Raw genomic sequence first — 17,739 nt, forward strand, 5'->3', positions numbered from 1 at the left:
TAAATCGTTACATGCGTCTTTTTTGCACAGCGCAAAATTCAATAAAGACTCGCAAACTTAGGAATCCTAAGTTAGGATTAGATGGCAAAATATTGGTTGCTCAGTCCGGCTCGCAATCTTCTCTTCAGAAAACGCCGGGCACAGTTTGATACACACTTTTAATTTTGAGTTTAAAGTCCCAGTTGATTACAATATTTTATTTTCAAAATACGTTTGTTTTTTCGTAATGTTCAATAATGCTGCATAACTTTGTCCTTGTCCTTGTATGAAATAATACGGGGAGCAGTAAAGATTCCCTTGGGACTTAGATAAATCCATTACACTTTCAACCTTACGGGGTAATTAAATTAAGAAGCTAATTTAAGTCGTATATTAAGTACTTATTTTTTAATTGATATAAAGTCAGTTGCTTCATCAGCGTTCATGATATTAAATCGGGTTGTATTCATTGAGGAGACGTGTATTTTTTATTTAAAGATTTTTTGTAACTTTCACTCGGAGAAAGCAAAAGATGATGGATTTCGATACGTGGCTATCTGAACGACTCCGTGAATTAAAGACGGACGAAGCCGTCTTCGGTCCATACATTACAAGCATTTTAGAAGGGGATGAGGAGCTGGACCAGAAAATTGAGGACCTGGACGGCATCCTATCGGAATTGGGGGTAAGGTAGAGAAATTTCGTTTCGTTTCATCCTGATGACTGCATGCTTGATTGACGGTCAGTTTGGCGAAAGCCAGTTTGGCGAAAAAAAATTTTCGCCAAGGTGGTAAAAAATTGCCATGAAAGTACTAAATGGCGAAATTATTGTCACATTTGGCGAAAGTGGAAAATTCGTAAAAGTACATTTGGCGAAATTTAAATTTCGCATTTCTTTATGTCAAATCGCTTGATTGTAGGCCTAATTCTTGAGCTTTCCTAAAAATACTTTGACATAGGTGGAACCTACTCAATTATTGTCTTTGTGAACATGGACTTTGTAGAATCAATTGCCGCAGCCTCGAAATCTAGTATGATTTGAGAAGGATTATAGTTTTTGACGTTATCTTTTACAACATCAAACAGTATTTTGTAGCACTCTTTTTTTAGGGAGAAGGCATAAACTATTGGAACGCATTGTCGGCTTGTTCGCCTTATGCCGTAAACTGCTTCTTAAATGCAATGTATTGTGTAAAGTTGACCACTTCTTTTGAATATTTTTGGACATGATTTAAACATCCCGTCACAAATCCATGTATCCGATGGTCCCCGGAGGGTTGAACGCTCTTCATGAGTAACGATTTTCACAAAATCCTCGTTTTCGCCAAATGCGACATTATTTTCGCCAAAAGGTACTTTAAATAAAATAAAACTAACGTACGGTGAAATGCATGGAATTTGTTTTTCGCCAAATGGGATTATTTTTTGGCTAAAGTTTTTTGCCAAAAGTGTTTTCGCCAAACTGACCGACTACCGCATGCTTTTACTACTAAAAGGTTACTAACTGGTGTCTCCGCATTTAGGCTACTCCATCCGTCGAATCTTTGACATCTGCGCAAATAATTTCACGATGGAATGAACATTTAGCTACTTCAAAGGATAAATCGAAGAATGCATCCACTGTGTTGGAGGGAGATAACAAGACTGAGAGTGAGTCCCTAATTGAGAAACAGCTCGAGCAGTTACTGCGCCATTCTCCAGAAAGTGGGGGCGCGACCGGAAGTGGTAACGAGAAAGGAGTTGTCACTGATTCTGCTCTCAGAGCTGCAATACTTCAACAATATCAGGGTCTCACAGTGAGTACATAAATATATGGATGAACAAATGATGCCTTCATCTTTTAAGATTCTATGTACAAATTTTATCTGCTTATCCATGATTGATTAGGATGAAAGTGAATCGGATGACGATGGCGAATCTCGCAAGAAATCGACAATGGACGGACTAGCTAAAAATACAAATGCTTCTAGCCTTCTAAGTGCTCAAAAGGAAATGAAGGAGCAAGCCAAAGCTGAGGCTGCTAAGAAGCGTGAAAAGGATAAAGAAGACCGGTAAATGACATCACACTTATGATAAATAACGCATTAACTCAAAAATGCATATAAAAAATTATGATGCTCCATGCTTTGATATGTAGGGCTCGGCAAAAGAAGTTGGCTGAAGAAAAAAAGGAAAAGGCCAAGAAGAAAACTGCCAAAGTGGAAAGAAAACGTTAGCACAACCTGAGATTCTCAGACTTTCAGTAAAGCCTTACTTTCACCACCAAAAATGCTCTTCCTATAACTACTACTAAAATAGGTATATGTAAGTTTATATCAATCAGTCATTGCACGTAATAGATAATAATACTTCCCTTTTTTGGTTCATGTCTGATTGTGAAAAAAGGCTTCTTGCAGAAGCAGCAATTATACAATATCATGCTTGAAGATATTGTTTTAAAACTTGTAAATAACTATATTTTTATCAAAGTCGATTTTTAAATTAGAAGCATTGCTTTCTATAATAATATGAATGAGTATGAATGTGCGTTCTAAAAATAAATCTCGTATGATGGTGCTAAATGTAGCTCGTCTCTTTATCTATCATCGTTTTATTTTTGCATGTAATATATCATATCAAAAAATACTAATAAGTGAATCGAATTTAGTGGTTATTAGTTATATTTATATAAGCAGGAAAAAACTGTGAAAGGCAAAACAAAATAACAATACACATGTAAAATGGATTCATAAATTTCTATATATTTGTAAAGTAGTTAAAATTGGAACACAAAATTTTCGAACCTCTTCTAAAGCTCTGAAGATGTTTTCATGGCTCACAACAAATTGAACTTGAGACCAAACATTTGGTAACTTAGGATTAGTAAAACTCTTCTCCGACCACTCTGGACAGGAATGAAATAGCTTTTTGTGGATATGGATGGTTTGTCTTGTGACCTGCTTTCGGTTTTCCGGATTTCTTTATTGCCAAGTACCACCCAAGGTGAGCAAAATCTTGAGAAAGTAATGACATGTACGTTGTTGTCACTCCCATTCTAGCTTCAATCTGAAACATTGCGTTATCGGGAATTGTCATTATTGCACGGAACGAACCCAACAAAATCGAGTGTAAGTGTCACAAAGATTGAATCGTACCCAAATTGTACCTGGCTGATCCTTTTCCGGCTGCCCAACAATTCTGCCCTTCGGAGTCATCGTAATGTAAAACCCTGTAGAAACCCCCCTTATTCTGAGTTGACCATCCAGACCAGCAGCTTCAAATTCCAATAGACCTACAAGTTTGGAGGAATGTAAATTCCAGTAATAATATTTTGCATGCAGTTTTACATATACGACTTTTTTTTACATACCGTACTTATTCCTGGGAGACTTCGTGCCCCTAATCTTTCCATTGGCATACACTGCCACGTCGAACCCGGTTCTGCAATGAAGTCGTCGAATTCTCCTCCGTCGTCCAATGACGCCCGGAATGGTCGAGGTGTCCCTCTCTTCTCGTGAAACCTTGTCGAATAGCCGCCCCCCGCCTTCTCCCTCCGGCTCAGGAAGTGAGGACTCCTCAACTTCCCTCCCGCACAGCCCAAAGCAGCTCCCACACATGGCCACGGACAAATTTCACCTGAATAAAATGACTTGTAAACTGGTCAGTTATTGTATCAACCTGAGATTTCTCTGCTTTTCATGGCAGTTACATATTCCTCGTTTCTTCCAAAAAAATAAACCGGAAGTGAACGTTCCACTCTTACTTTAGAGAATGGACGGATGGTTGTTTTGGCTGGCTAGAGCAGACTGAAATGTGCGAAAGCCACGAAACGTCTATAACGTACTTATAAATCTACCACATGTCAGTATGCTGCAGAATGTTTGTAAATTGGCATGAACGACACCGTGCACCATAAAGAAATCCGACACCGTACACACACAGAGAAGACGGGATAATATCATCTTTTCTTGTCTGTTCAACATAACGACCCGGCTTCCGAACATTCAGTCTCACAGCGAGAAGTTCATAAGGATACCCAGTTCAGTTCACCCTACGCAATCTGCATGAAACGATTGCTACGTTATTTTTAGATCAAATCCTCATTTTCTATCCCGTCGCCCAACTATCCAGTGAATTTATCATCACTTTACTCAATATGAAATTACGCCATGTGCAAAAGTCACTCAAAATTTCCTTATTCTTTTATTATGCGATGATGAACAAGCAAAAGGTGTGTCGTCATTCGAAGCAGACATATCTCAAATGTTGGCTATGATGCATGATATCCATGTAAAGTATAAAAAACCTTCCTATTTTTTTTCTTTTCCCCTTCCAGAGAAAATATTCTTTTATTGGCCCATTAATATCCAATGTATAACGATAAATTGCTGTATTAACAAATGAAAAAGATGATAACAACAACAATGGTTATTTCTTCTTGATGGCCTTTTCTGCGGCTTTTGTGGTTTTTCCGGTAGCTTCCTTGAAGTTGACAGACTTGATGACACCCACGGCGACGGTTTGTCTCATGTCTCGAACGGCGAAACGCCCCAAGGGAGGGAAGTCGGTGAAAGCCTCAACGCACATGGGCTTAGTGGGGACGAGGGTCACGATGGCAGCGTCGCCAGACTTGATGGCCTGTAATAAAGAATCACAGAAGGTTAATTTTGTAAATTAATATAATTTGTGAATTTATGCGGACAATTAGATGAATACGATAAGAGGAATTAAAAGCTGTAATTCATAAAATACCTTGGGATTCTCTTCCGTGGTTTTTCCGGTACGACGGTCGCACTTTTCCTTGATTTCCTGGAATTTGCAGGCGATGTGAGCGGTGTGACAGTCCAAAACGGGACAGTATCCGTTAGAGATTTGTCCAGGGTGGTTCAACACGATGACCTGGGCAGAGAAGTCGGCGGCCCCCTTGGGTGGGCTGACCTTGGAGTCTCCAGCAACGTACCCTCTTCGGATTTCCTTGACAGAGACGTTCTTAATGTTGAAACCAACATTGTCTCCGGGAACTGCTTCCGTCAGAGCTTCGTGGTGCATCTCCACGGACTTGACTTCAGTGGTCAGACCAACGGGGGCGAAAGTGACCACCATTCCGGGTTTGATGATTCCAGTCTCAACTCGGCCCACGGGCACAGTTCCAATACCTCCAATTTTGTACACGTCCTGGAGAGGAAGACGAAGGGGCTTATCGGTAGGTCTAGGTATTCATTAAAAAAATATCATGAGCACCATAAAAAAATATTATTATTGTAGATCGTCAGTCATCATTATCAGCATATTTAATTTTAATTTAAGTAGATATACTAAATTGTTTTTAAAAATTCATAAAAATAAGAAAAACATATTCACCTCGATGGGGGAAGGATAGCGTCGAGAGCTTCAATCAAGCACTTGCCGTCGGCGTTTCCTTCCTTGCGCTCAACCTTCCATCCCTTGAACCAGCCCATCTTGTCGGAAACCTCCAACATGTTGTCTCCGTTCCATCCGGAAATGGGGACGAAGGGTACGCCAGCTGGATTGTATCCAATCTTCTTAATGTAGCTGCTGACTTCCTTTTTGATTTCCTCGAAACGGGCCTCAGAGTATGGGGGCTCAGTGGAGTCCATCTTGTTGACTCCAACAATAAGCTGTTTAACGCCAAGGGTGTAAGCGAGAAGGGCGTGCTCACGAGTTTGTCCATTCTTGGAAATACCGGCTTCAAACTCTCCAGTTCCGGCAGCCACGATAAGCACAGCGCAATCGGCCTGTACAAATTAATACGGCCAAACTTAATTCGTGTAGCACATAATTGTAATATTTCAATGCAATGCATTGCCGCCATGTCCATACTACTCATTCATATTATTCACATTCAAGTTAGAAAGATTTTTTTTACATACCTGAGATGTTCCCGTGATCATGTTCTTAATGAAATCTCTGTGTCCGGGAGCGTCGATGATGGTGACGTAGAACTTTGCGGTCTCGAACTTCCAGAGGGCGATGTCGATGGTGATACCACGTTCTCGCTCAGCCTTAAGTTTGTCCAGCACCCAGGCGTATTTGAAGGATCCCTTTCCCATCTCCTGGGCCTCCTTCTCGAACTTTTCTATCGTTCTCTTATCGATACCTCCACATTTGTAGATCAAATGGCCCGTGGTGGTGGACTTGCCAGAGTCGACGTGGCCAATGACCACGATGTTAATGTGCACCTTTTCCTTTCCCATATTGTGGCGGATGACAAGAGGAGGAGGATGATAATCGAGTAACTAGCAGAACAGAAGAGCTGCAAAACCATGCACACACAAAAATAACAATTAGTTCAGAGTGAAATTGCATCAGCTTTTCACAGGCAATTTTGTGGAAGACCGAGAGAAAACCCCAACCCACCCACACACAATAAAACGTTTGCCGAAACGTTTTATATGCCCGACACTTGGAAACCCAAATATTTCCACAACCACCCCAAGCTCACCTCTACTCAAACTTCAAGCCACACCCCCAGTTGAGCAAATACAAGCGGAAACCCCCCACAAAAGTAGCCGGTAGAAAAAGAAAGTAAAATTTTGTAGAACTCACCTTGCCTGGTTGACAGCCGAACGAAGAAGAGCCGGATTGAGTACTGTGACTCAAGTCAGCTCGGTCTCCACTAAATTCCGTCCACCTCGAGGCTCAAACACAGTTCCTCGGCCTCGGGTGACTAGGGTCAGAGATGGCTTAAAATTCGGATGTTGCTCTCCTCCTCCCTTTCTCACCTTCCTCCAGCCAGTCCTCCCCTGGGGTGTGGTCCTGTGGGTGGTTCGCAATTTTATGCAGTCGGGTGCCTAAACTGGAGATATAGCAGATGGCCAATTGGGAGAGTCGACACTTGTTGGCGCAACGTGCACTCGTCCGCACTGCCACAGCAAACCAGCATGGCGACGCGGAGGGCCACACTCTCAGCCATCTCACCCCTCACTCATTCCGCAGCGAAACAAGGATCTAAATCACTTTCCGCTTACTTCAAACTTGCAAAAACAAAACATTGTACACCAAACTTCGTTACGTAATTTTAAGTATTGAAATTTTCAAATATAGAAATGTTTAGTTCTTTTAATTTGGGTAAAATAGGGCCACTAGTCCAGTGCAGATTTGCATCTCACGCTGTCATGAAAAGTAAACCAGTGATTCCAAAACCACCGAAGCAACCCCCAAAGAAATACGATATTGAGTGGAACCCTCAACCCGGCGGATTACAGGGATGGACTGATTGGAGGATGAAAAAGAATTACAGAAACAGACAAATATGTGTGGAGTGGGGTTTGGAGCACACGTTGTTAAAGGCCATGAAAAACCAAGTCATTTTACCAAGAGAAATTCAAGTACGTAGTATGAGATTCAAGATTGTTGAACGGTTAATGTATTATGTCAGAACTCAAAAGTTATGAAATTGTTAAAATTAAATTTGCTATTAATTTCCAGGAACTAGCGATGGAAGATTTTCACGCGATGCCAATCCATGCTGCCTATTTAACACTTCACGAACGTTGTGCCATTTCGTCGAGAGGAACAGGAGTTGTTCGTAACTGGAGAATAAGTCGATTCTTCTTCAGACACTTATCGGATTATAACAAAATGTCTGGAGTCAGACGGGGAATTTGGTAGAGTAGAAGAGTGATGTAGTCTATAAGTTATCAAATTGTTCGCTAAATAATTGAAATACGTGCGTAAATAACCATTAATGAATAAACCATTAGTTTTTGTTAATCCCCAACTGGCAAGATTAAAACTTTAACTTGACTTTTGCTTTGTTTGACATAAAACTCGCTTCTTAAATTTTCAGATGTTTGTAGATGCTGGTCCTCGTATCATCATCGGATCATCGGAATTGTGGAAATCAGACACAGCAACATCTTTCTGCAAAGTGCATGACATAGAATCGGCAACAATAATACTTGGTTGCACACTAAAGTTTAGCCTCATCAAGCATCATCATTATCAATATCGCCTGTTAATTGCTCCCCTTAGAAAATAGTTGAATTTCACTTTCAACTTTCACTCCACGCATGTTTATTATGATATGACGGATAAGTAAATGCTCATCCGTGATTGCCAGTCGGGGATTGTGGGGCCATTGTCCTGACAGTTCCGCAGCTCCTGCTAGTCTTACCGGTACACTGTCCAGTGGCCGCGGAAGTGAGAGGACAGGGGACAATGTCCTCACGGTTATTCGATGCCCCCATCATTTCCACACGTTATACAAACCCTTCCCTTGCCGATCCTACAATGTTAATGTCCCAAGATGTCCCCACGGCTTCCGCACCCACTGGCGCTGTCCAAGTATCAAGACATTAGTACAATTAATTTCGTTGTACTTAAAACTACATCAATTTGGTGAAAAGGCATAAATCGAAGAATGTAAAATTCATACAAAAACAAAACTTGGCTATAATACGGTTCAGTTAACAGCGATTTGATAACCAGAAAGTTTCATGAAAAATTAGCCAATGATAGGTTTTAGTGAACAAAGGTTAGGACAAAGAATTTCCCTATGGGATCCTTGTTTCGCTGCGGAATGAGTGAGGGGTGAGATGGCTGAGAGTGTGGCCCTCCGCGTCGCCATGCTGGTTTGCTGTGGCAGTGCGGACGAGTGCACGTTGCGCCAACAAGTGTCGACTCTCCCAATTGGCCATCTGCTATATCTCCAGTTTAGGCACCCGACTGCATAAAATTGCGAACCACCCACAGGACCACACCCCAGGGGAGGACTGGCTGGAGGAAGGTGAGAAAGGGAGGAGGAGAGCAACATCCGAATTTTAAGCCATCTCTGACCCTAGTCACCCGAGGCCGAGGAACTGTGTTTGAGCCTCGAGGTGGACGGAATTTAGTGGAGACCGAGCTGACTTGAGTCACAGTACTCAATCCGGCTCTTCTTCGTTCGGCTGTCAACCAGGCAAGGTGAGTTCTACAAAATTTTACTTTCTTTTTCTACCGGCTACTTTTGTGGGGGGTTTCCGCTTGTATTTGCTCAACTGGGGGTGTGGCTTGAAGTTTGAGTAGAGGTGAGCTTGGGGTGGTTGTGGAAATATTTGGGTTTCCAAGTGTCGGGCATATAAAACGTTTCGGCAAACGTTTTATTGTGTGTGGGTGGGTTGGGGTTTTCTCTCGGTCTTCCACAAAATTGCCTGTGAAAAGCTGATGCAATTTCACTCTGAACTAATTGTTATTTTTGTGTGTGCATGGTTTTGCAGCTCTTCTGTTCTGCTAGTTACTCGATTATCATCCTCCTCCTCTTGTCATCCGCCACAATATGGGAAAGGAAAAGGTGCACATTAACATCGTGGTCATTGGCCACGTCGACTCTGGCAAGTCCACCACCACGGGCCATTTGATCTACAAATGTGGAGGTATCGATAAGAGAACGATAGAAAAGTTCGAGAAGGAGGCCCAGGAGATGGGAAAGGGATCCTTCAAATACGCCTGGGTGCTGGACAAACTTAAGGCTGAGCGAGAACGTGGTATCACCATCGACATCGCCCTCTGGAAGTTCGAGACCGCAAAGTTCTACGTCACCATCATCGACGCTCCCGGACACAGAGATTTCATTAAGAACATGATCACGGGAACATCTCAGGTATGTAAAAAAAATCTTTCTAACTTGAATGTGAATAATATGAATGAGTAGTATGGACATGGCGGCAATGCATTGCATTGAAATATTACAATTATGTGCTACACGAATTAAGTTTGGCCGTATTAATTTGTACAGGCCGATTGCGCTGTGCTTATCGTGGCTGCCGGAACTGGAGAGTTTGAAGCCGGTATTTCCAAGAATGGACAAACTCGTGAGCACGCCCTTCTCGCTTACACCCTTGGCGTTAAACAGCTTATTGTTGGAGTCAACAAGATGGACTCCACTGAGCCCCCATACTCTGAGGCCCGTTTCGAGGAAATCAAAAAGGAAGTCAGCAGCTACATTAAGAAGATTGGATACAATCCAGCTGGCGTACCCTTCGTCCCCATTTCCGGATGGAACGGAGACAACATGTTGGAGGTTTCCGACAAGATGGGCTGGTTCAAGGGATGGAAGGTTGAGCGCAAGGAAGGAAACGCCGACGGCAAGTGCTTGATTGAAGCTCTCGACGCTATCCTTCCCCCATCGAGGTGAATATGTTTTTCTTATTTTTATGAATTTTTAAAAACAATTTAGTATATCTACTTAAATTAAAATTAAATATGCTGATAATGATGACTGACGATCTACAATAATAATATTTTTTTATGGTGCTCATGATATTTTTTTAATGAATACCTAGACCTACCGATAAGCCCCTTCGTCTTCCTCTCCAGGACGTGTACAAAATTGGAGGTATTGGAACTGTGCCCGTGGGCCGAGTTGAGACTGGAATCATCAAACCCGGAATGGTGGTCACTTTCGCCCCCGTTGGTCTGACCACTGAAGTCAAGTCCGTGGAGATGCACCACGAAGCTCTGACGGAAGCAGTTCCCGGAGACAATGTTGGTTTCAACATTAAGAACGTCTCTGTCAAGGAAATCCGAAGAGGGTACGTTGCTGGAGACTCCAAGGTCAGCCCACCCAAGGGGGCCGCCGACTTCTCTGCCCAGGTCATCGTGTTGAACCACCCTGGACAAATCTCTAACGGATACTGTCCCGTTTTGGACTGTCACACCGCTCACATCGCCTGCAAATTCCAGGAAATCAAGGAAAAGTGCGACCGTCGTACCGGAAAAACCACGGAAGAGAATCCCAAGGTATTTTATGAATTACAGCTTTTAATTCCTCTTATCGTATTCATCTAATTGTCCGCATAAATTCACAAATTATATTAATTTACAAAATTAACCTTCTGTGATTCTTTATTACAGGCCATCAAGTCTGGCGACGCTGCCATCGTGACCCTCGTCCCCACTAAGCCCATGTGCGTTGAGGCTTTCACCGACTTCCCTCCCTTGGGGCGTTTCGCCGTTCGAGACATGAGACAAACCGTCGCCGTGGGTGTCATCAAGTCTGTCAACTTCAAGGAAGCTACCGGAAAAACCACAAAAGCCGCAGAAAAGGCCATCAAGAAGAAATAGCTATTGTTGTTTTTATCATCTTTTTCATTTGTTAATACAGCAATTCAATGTTACAGATTGGATATTAATGGGCCAATAAAAGAATATTTTCTCTGGAAGGGGAAAAGAAAAAAGTAGATTCTCTTGTTTTGCGGTGGTTTAGGTTGCACTTATTTGTTACATGAGGAATGCTCTAAAAGAAAACTTAATTTGCTAGTTTATCACATATGCCGTGGGAATTAAATCAAATTGATTAAGTTAAGCTACCATGAACCCAAGCCTTGTGTTTGTAGCTAGAAAGTCAATACCACTGAAGGGATAAATGAACGATGAATGTTTAGGTGCACATGATTAATTTTGAGTCAGCTAAGCTGGCTATATTGAGAAATAAGAAACAGGAAAACATCAAATAATCCGTTGAGCTGGATTTTATTTAAATCAAAACATGTCCACACCATGAGCTTATATAGTTAACAAATAAAAATGTATAAATTCAAGTCTGGAACACATTTGATTTCTTGTCAGAAGTTGTTTTGTCGAGCGATGAGAAACTTGGACATTAGTCAAACAGACCTGAAAAGTGAAGAAAATATATAAAATTGTACCACGTTTGCAGTATGCATTCTAAGATAATGTAACAAGTATGTTGCCGTACCAAAGCCCATGTCGTCATCCTCCTCTTCGGACTCTTCCTTCTTCTCCTCCTTTTTCTTGCCCCCTTTGTCGCCACCTCCGGCGGCGGCTGCCGCTGGCGCAGCTGCGGCTGCGGCGGGTGCAGCACCCACACCGGACCCTACGTTGGTGATGAGATCCTTGACCTTCACTCCCTCCAACGCCTTGGCGAACAGACCTGGCCAGTACGGCTCCACGTCCACACCTGCCGCCTTTAGAATGGTCGCAATCTTCTCCCCCTGCAGGAAGAATAAAGGAAAATAGCCATTTAATATTTGCTCTAAGTGTACTCGCTTCGTAATATTTCCCTAAAGTAAAATATATTTATATCGTAAATTTACCGTGATAGCGATGTCATCATCAGACAGGATGAGTGCAGCGTAGACACAAGCAAGTTCAGCATTTGAAGCCATCTTAATACTTTTTATGTTGAAGTAAATGCAACGACTGGGGTCGAAAAGAGGTGTAGATTGTTTTTGGTTTGTTGGGATGCAAGTTGCCAAAGGCCTTAGCTCCGAAGAGAACAAGCACGAAGTTTTGTGGGTTTAGAAAAAGGTCTAAATTTCGAAGAAAATTGGGAACACGACGTTCACTCTCTGACACTCGCAGTCTAATAGGAGTGGAGGATGGCAATATGGCCGGTGGTGTGCAATGTGCTTCTGGTTCAAGCTCTCCACAACTGGACGGGGAGATCTGAGACTCACTCTCACAAGGAGTTGGAGTCTCACGTTGCCTCCAACTATGCACAAAGGAGAAAGCGGAGAAAGCTCCACTTCATCAAAGCAGTAATGTAATTTGTAATGTCCGACCAAATTAACGATTTAGGAGAAATTGGACAGAAAATGCTTGCAAGTATTAAGTAGAAGGTAGATGACGATTTCTGACTATTTACTGAGTAGATGATAAATCTGTTCAAAAATATACTGCATGCTTTCCTTAAAAATTGCATATGCATTTCAGGTACTACTATGGAAGTACTAACATTTGTACGAGCTAACATCTTAATATGTCATAAATCATACTAATTCCTTTCGCCCAATATCATTAGGTGTACAGAAATCTGAAATGGCGTTAAATATCATGAAAAGATATACAATTAGACAAATATGAATCCATATTTTTAATTGGTGGAGTTTTTTTCCGATTTACTATGTAGTGTATTGTGCCCAAACTTGGCAAATGTTTAGATCAACTTAATACATGTTTTATTTCCTTCATGATTTCACTGTGCTGGAAATCATAGACATTCGTCAAAATTTTATAAATATGTCATCAGTTATCACACGACTACATAAAAATAAAATAAGTACCTTGATATTAATTTGATCATACGTCATCGAAAATAAAACTTGTTGCTTTTCTTGACAGAAGATTTATGCAAAGTCGTGAATGAAGAAAAGTACAAACATTATTCGAATTGAATTACTTATTGGAAATCAGTTCCAAACTTCCAAGATGTACAAACTTGACGTTCATGAATAATATCATTTCTTGTGAAATAAGAAATAATAGTAATGTTATATCACAATCTAAATTATTTGTACGAATAAATACGATTTTACTTCCGCACATAAAACTTTGGTGGTAATTGAGATTGTAATTGTACCAATGTACCATCTCGTTATACACTATTCAGTAAAATCAGATGAAAATCAGATCAGATCCTCGGTCATGGTATTCTTAGCGCAGTGTAGAAATTCTTAATCAAAGTCAATTCATTTTTGGTTAGACATTGAAGTTTGTTAACCTTTCCTTCCAGCTAGGGCCAGCCCTGCTTTGGAATTTGTTGGTCTGTTTAGCACTGTGCATATGAATTCGGACGCGGATAGTAACTTCTGAAAGTCAACGCCCGTGTCGATCTGCATCCCTTGCAGCATGTAAACAACATCCTCAGTGGCTACGTTTCCACTTGCACCCTTGGCATAAGGACACCCCCCGAGACCTGCGACGGACGAGTCCACCACGCTAACACCCATCTATACGAGAATAATATATTTGACATATTTGTTAGCCACTAATACTCACTAATTTATGGAATGACTTTTGCCCACAAAGTTAATTTACGAAATCAGCCACTTATTACCTCTAATGCAGTAATGATATTGACCAGTGCTTGTCCATATGTGTCATGGCAGTGGACGGCCACGACTTCCACAGGTAAAACTTTTAGTACTTCTTCCAAAACGGCCCGCATTGTTCCTGGAGTTCCCACCCCAATTGTGTCGCCCAGCGATATTTCATAGCAGCCCATGTCGTACATTTCTTTGGCCAATTTAGCAACAGCGTTAGGCGCGATTGCACCTTCATAAGGACATCCACATACACAGGAAACATAGCCTCGAACCTTTAGATTTTCCTTCTTAGCCTCATTTACAACCTATGAAGACATCTAATATAACAATGCTGCCGCTGCCACATAAAACTATTCATGCATAGACAATTTTAAAGGAACGGATGAGATAATTTACCTCACTAAAACGTTGTAATGACTCTGAAATAGTGCAGTTAATATTCTTCTTGCTAAAAGTCTCTGATGCAGCCCCAAAAATTGCAACTTCTTTTGCTCCAACTTTTAACTGAAAACAATTAAAATGGATTTATATTCCAACTCTAACTGTATGGTTTTAGTTTAAATAATGAAACTCGGTTCGAGATTACCAATAATGATAATGACGTATTTATTATCTTACACGTACCGCGGAATGAAGGCCTTTCACGTTAGGAACCAAGACCGGATAACTCACTCCAGTTTTCTTTTCAATTCCAGTGAAAACTTCGTTGTGGTCTCCCATTTGTGGAACCCACTTTGGTGAGACGAAGCTAAAACATTGCAAGAACAACAGATCAGTGTAATCCGTGATAAAATTGTTCTTGAAGCGACTATGCGAGGTTTGAGTTCTGTCCTCACCTGGTAACTTCGATCGTTTGGAGACCGGTCTGGGAGAGTCTGTTGATGAACTCGACCTTGTCGGCGGCAGGGACGAGGACCTTCTCGTTCTGTAGCCCATCCCGAGGACCGACTTCCACTATGCGGACTTTCTTGGGGTAGGACGGCTTGTGTCCGAGTCGGAATGAGGGCAGCTGCACCTTTTCCCATATTTTGACATCCCATTCAGCCCTTTGTTCATTACAGCAAACGCGAACCATAACCGTGGCGTTAAAAATTATTGCCTCCCTTGAATGCGAGCACAGCACAAAAATACACACGACCAACAGAAAAAAGCACAAAACTTATTATACAAGGAAATGCTATGATTAAATGTCGCACTGAGTTTCAGTTCTGAAAATAAACTACTCAAGAGACGTTTCAGTCTGAAATGTACAGTTTGTAAATTTAAATTCTATAAAGTGTCGAATCATCTGCTTGTTAGTTATGGCCTGCTCCTAAACAACTAGTTGACATAAAAACATAGACCACCAAACATGTTTGTTCTCTGTTTTCATGCAAAGATTTAGTTACGACGACAGTATCAAGAAATGACGTATGTAACTTATCACACGATATTAAATTGAACTCAACCAATCCTGAGTAGTGGAAAAAAGAGCTTCAACTTTTTAAAGACTGATAATTCAATCACCTGACCGCCTGTTCATAGCGTGCCTGTGATTAATCATGTCAGTATGACGATAAATAGTACTACATGACCTTGACCTACAACTAATTGGAAGTAATGCGGAAAGTTAAAATTATTTACTTGACTGACAATAGTTTAAATTGGAAAAATCTAGACCTGTAGAATCCTCTTTTATAGGTTGCATAACACGAAGTGATAATTATCATACGTCGGCTTACAGGTTAGAGTTGGTGAAGGGGACTTTTTTAACGAAATAAACGTTATGGTATTGATATTATTAAGATAGGTCGTCTCGTAGATAATCAAGTAGCGCACTGCTACTGCTGCCTTTGTTTTCATACGAATAGGGAACAAGGAGATAATTTTTCGAGGTTTGTGCACTAATGTGCACATATTAGTTAGTTAGTATCATTAGCTAAACTTCAACGCCGAAGTATAATATAATGTTATGTCTATCTATATAGCAAAATAGCTAAAAAGACACTTTACATGTTCACACAATTAGGTAGGCGAAATACACAGTGATTCATAATGTAGCACGTGCATGTGTCGTGAAATTGACTGTTCATTGATCTAATATTCAGCAATAAATAAATATCTATCTGCATACATACTGATTACTGTTACATGCATATGTGCAATCAAACCAATGCTAAATGCTTTATAAACATTAACTTCTCAACAGGTTTATAGTTTGTCAATGTAGGTACTGAAATCTGAAATGACGAAAGGAAAGTATAAATCTTACATATTTTGAATGTTGAAACCAGAAACTCGATAATGCCTTGCCTTGTCCAAGTACGTACAAGATATAAAATGCACTAACACAAACTCCGGAATAAATTTCTATTGTGTTTTCTTTAGTGCCACAATTTGTGGCCAATAAATGTAATTGCTAATGTTGTACACTTTTTACTAACTACATACATTGCCCCACAACTATAAACTAAACTACCCTTAAAATCGTTAATATTACTCTTTTGCATGCAAATTCGTAAGTACATCCAGATAAGATATTTGTGGTGCAATACTTAAATTATCGATTATATGTGTCAATATAATTCGTACTTGATTATTGGTCATTTTGCTTTGAGAATTTGATGATGACAAAAACATAAGCTGGACATGTCGTTGTTTGTTAATATATAGTAATTTGTTTCACCAAAAATAGCAATGCTTAAGCAAGTATTTGCATATTATTTTGCAATTTCGATAATTTAATACTCACCCCTGAAGAAGTCCCATAACTTCGACTCGCATCTTTGAAAAGAATTCGGACATGAAGCAGTTTGTAGCTCGTGTTGAACATTGGAGATAATTCTGGGTGAAAGCTTGGCACACTTAAAAAATTAACTAGTAGTTCGGATTTGGAAATCAGCTCTTCTGGAAATCCTTGATAGGGAAATATTTATGATGTAACCTTTCAGATTCGTATTATTTTACCCTGAAATATATTTTAAAACTGTCAGTTATAGGATTTACTTACTTGACTAAATACCTTTACGTACTAATAATAATATTAGTATCGCGTAAATAATCTCCGTAAAGAGCCGAGTAATGTTTCTAGGATTATGATGTGATCAATTTATCTCAAGTGATAGGTGGCAGAGACGACTAGATTTATAAATACATTTATTGACTTATTAGGTCGGACCTCAGACTATATTAAAGGATCCTTTCGTAATGCAATATGCAATTGCACTCTGGAATTGAGACTCCAGCTGGATGGGCTACACATATTTGCACACCTTTCTGCACACCATATCATACAAATATGTGAATGTGAGACATTATTCACATGCATGCACTGTGTTATTGTCTCAATTTTGCCATAATTACACATACAGTAAACGAGAACGAATTGTAAGGAGAGTATTAATAGGTCTGGTATTAAATTCTGACTTGCAGTTTGACTTTCACACGTACATTTCTTAAATACAAAACTTCATTCAAAATTGGTAACTAAATTCAGCAGAATTCCTGCCTTTTCGATAAAATTATAATAAATGTGAATCACAAGAATTATAGACATTAAACAATTGCATGTACCATAATTAAGCATACTTACCATAACTAAAAATGTGGCAGCTTAACTGACTGAGATGCGTGATGTGTTGTAAATAAATCTTTGAAAGACTAGTCTCAATATTATGCCAATATCAGTTCATAAAGTTACACTGTCTCAGAACCTAAGATTATGGTATAAACATAGGATGGATGTCCATGAAATGACAATTGACAGAGATCACGCCACCAAGAAGAAAAGAGATTTTCCTACTTGCCTGCATGCAAACGAAGGCTATACGTAGACTTGTAGAAATCTATTTTTGGATCAATTATACTTATATTTAACTTTTGAGAATAGGAATTGACTATGCTCAAGCTCAGATAAGGAGGAGAGTAGGGGACCTTTACGGTTCACCCCCAGATTTTGATGTCCTTTGGATAAGTTGTAGTACCCTCAAGTGGTTTTATAATATAGCCCCACTTG

The 17,739-nt window shown here is 40.3% G+C and overlaps 7 protein-coding genes across 14 annotated transcripts; 3 read left to right on the forward strand and 4 right to left on the reverse strand.

Annotated features, from left to right (window-relative positions):
- Nucleotides 1-75: 75 nt before the first annotated feature.
- On the forward strand, nucleotides 76-2,544 carry LOC110846333 (coiled-coil domain-containing protein 43). Its single transcript, XM_022093044.2, has 5 exons — nucleotides 76-338; nucleotides 478-664; nucleotides 1,503-1,775; nucleotides 1,867-2,030; nucleotides 2,117-2,544. Exons 2-5 carry the CDS (start codon nucleotides 512-514, stop codon nucleotides 2,193-2,195), a joined length of 669 nt encoding a protein of 222 aa, XP_021948736.1. The 5' UTR covers nucleotides 76-338; nucleotides 478-511; the 3' UTR covers nucleotides 2,196-2,544.
- Nucleotides 2,545-2,551: 7 nt separating this feature from the next.
- On the reverse strand, nucleotides 2,552-4,020 carry LOC110846334 (fibroblast growth factor 9). Of its 4 annotated transcripts, none has more exons than XR_004834525.1 (4): nucleotides 3,329-3,911; nucleotides 3,114-3,250; nucleotides 2,763-3,024; nucleotides 2,552-2,661 (listed from the first exon to the last, which is right to left on the reverse strand). XR_004834525.1 is itself a non-coding variant. In XM_035850530.1 (4 exons), exons 2-4 carry the CDS (start codon nucleotides 3,573-3,575, stop codon nucleotides 2,839-2,841), a joined length of 570 nt encoding a protein of 189 aa, XP_035706423.1. In that variant the 5' UTR covers nucleotides 3,576-3,594; nucleotides 3,722-3,911; the 3' UTR covers nucleotides 2,552-2,838. The 4 variants fall into 4 exon arrangements, 3 of the variants coding, with proteins under 3 accessions (XP_035706423.1, XP_021948740.1, XP_021948739.1); XM_035850530.1 differs by having other exon boundaries at nucleotides 2,552-3,024; nucleotides 3,329-3,594; nucleotides 3,722-3,911; XM_022093048.2 differs by having other exon boundaries at nucleotides 2,552-3,024; nucleotides 3,125-3,250; nucleotides 3,329-4,020.
- Nucleotides 4,021-4,269: 249 nt separating this feature from the next.
- LOC110845780 (elongation factor 1-alpha) lies at nucleotides 4,270-6,667 on the reverse strand. Its single transcript, XM_022092285.2, has 5 exons — nucleotides 6,526-6,667; nucleotides 5,850-6,232; nucleotides 5,320-5,714; nucleotides 4,711-5,167; nucleotides 4,270-4,596 (listed from the first exon to the last, which is right to left on the reverse strand). Exons 2-5 carry the CDS (start codon nucleotides 6,171-6,173, stop codon nucleotides 4,387-4,389), a joined length of 1,386 nt encoding a protein of 461 aa, XP_021947977.1. The 5' UTR covers nucleotides 6,174-6,232; nucleotides 6,526-6,667; the 3' UTR covers nucleotides 4,270-4,386.
- Nucleotides 6,668-6,800: 133 nt separating this feature from the next.
- LOC110845781 (28S ribosomal protein S14, mitochondrial) lies at nucleotides 6,801-7,702 on the forward strand. Its single transcript, XM_035850531.1, has 2 exons — nucleotides 6,801-7,307; nucleotides 7,408-7,702. The coding sequence occupies exons 1-2, from the start codon at nucleotides 7,026-7,028 to the stop codon at nucleotides 7,588-7,590; spliced, it is 465 nt and encodes a 154-aa protein (XP_035706424.1). The 5' UTR covers nucleotides 6,801-7,025; the 3' UTR covers nucleotides 7,591-7,702.
- Nucleotides 7,703-8,745: 1,043 nt separating this feature from the next.
- On the forward strand, nucleotides 8,746-11,138 carry LOC110847648 (elongation factor 1-alpha). The gene is made up of 5 exons (XM_022094628.2): nucleotides 8,746-8,883; nucleotides 9,177-9,559; nucleotides 9,695-10,089; nucleotides 10,242-10,698; nucleotides 10,813-11,138. Exons 2-5 carry the CDS (start codon nucleotides 9,236-9,238, stop codon nucleotides 11,020-11,022), a joined length of 1,386 nt encoding a protein of 461 aa, XP_021950320.1. The 5' UTR covers nucleotides 8,746-8,883; nucleotides 9,177-9,235; the 3' UTR covers nucleotides 11,023-11,138.
- Nucleotides 11,139-11,411: 273 nt separating this feature from the next.
- Nucleotides 11,412-12,309, reverse strand: LOC110847649 (60S acidic ribosomal protein P1). The gene is made up of 3 exons (XM_022094629.2): nucleotides 12,015-12,309; nucleotides 11,657-11,912; nucleotides 11,412-11,574 (listed from the first exon to the last, which is right to left on the reverse strand). Exons 1-3 carry the CDS (start codon nucleotides 12,084-12,086, stop codon nucleotides 11,561-11,563), a joined length of 342 nt encoding a protein of 113 aa, XP_021950321.1. The 5' UTR covers nucleotides 12,087-12,309; the 3' UTR covers nucleotides 11,412-11,560.
- Nucleotides 12,310-12,855: 546 nt separating this feature from the next.
- Nucleotides 12,856-17,459, reverse strand: LOC110847866 (hydroxymethylglutaryl-CoA lyase, mitochondrial). 5 transcript variants are annotated; one of them, XM_022094896.2, is made up of 7 exons: nucleotides 17,317-17,459; nucleotides 16,477-16,692; nucleotides 14,582-14,848; nucleotides 14,370-14,493; nucleotides 14,142-14,249; nucleotides 13,757-14,050; nucleotides 12,856-13,649 (listed from the first exon to the last, which is right to left on the reverse strand). In XM_022094896.2, exons 2-7 carry the CDS (start codon nucleotides 16,527-16,529, stop codon nucleotides 13,416-13,418), a joined length of 1,080 nt encoding a protein of 359 aa, XP_021950588.1. In that variant the 5' UTR covers nucleotides 16,530-16,692; nucleotides 17,317-17,459; the 3' UTR covers nucleotides 12,856-13,415. The 5 variants fall into 5 exon arrangements, with proteins under 5 accessions (XP_021950588.1, XP_021950592.1, XP_021950590.1 ...); XM_022094900.2 differs by having other exon boundaries at nucleotides 13,320-13,649; nucleotides 14,582-14,760; XM_022094898.2 differs by having other exon boundaries at nucleotides 13,320-13,649; nucleotides 14,582-14,791.
- Nucleotides 17,460-17,739: the final 280 nt, after the last annotated feature.

The sequence above is a fragment of the Folsomia candida genome, unplaced genomic scaffold (genome assembly GCF_002217175.1).
Source record: "Folsomia candida strain VU population unplaced genomic scaffold, ASM221717v1 Fcan01_Sc003, whole genome shotgun sequence".
Lineage (NCBI taxonomy): Eukaryota > Metazoa > Arthropoda > Collembola > Entomobryomorpha > Isotomidae > Folsomia > Folsomia candida.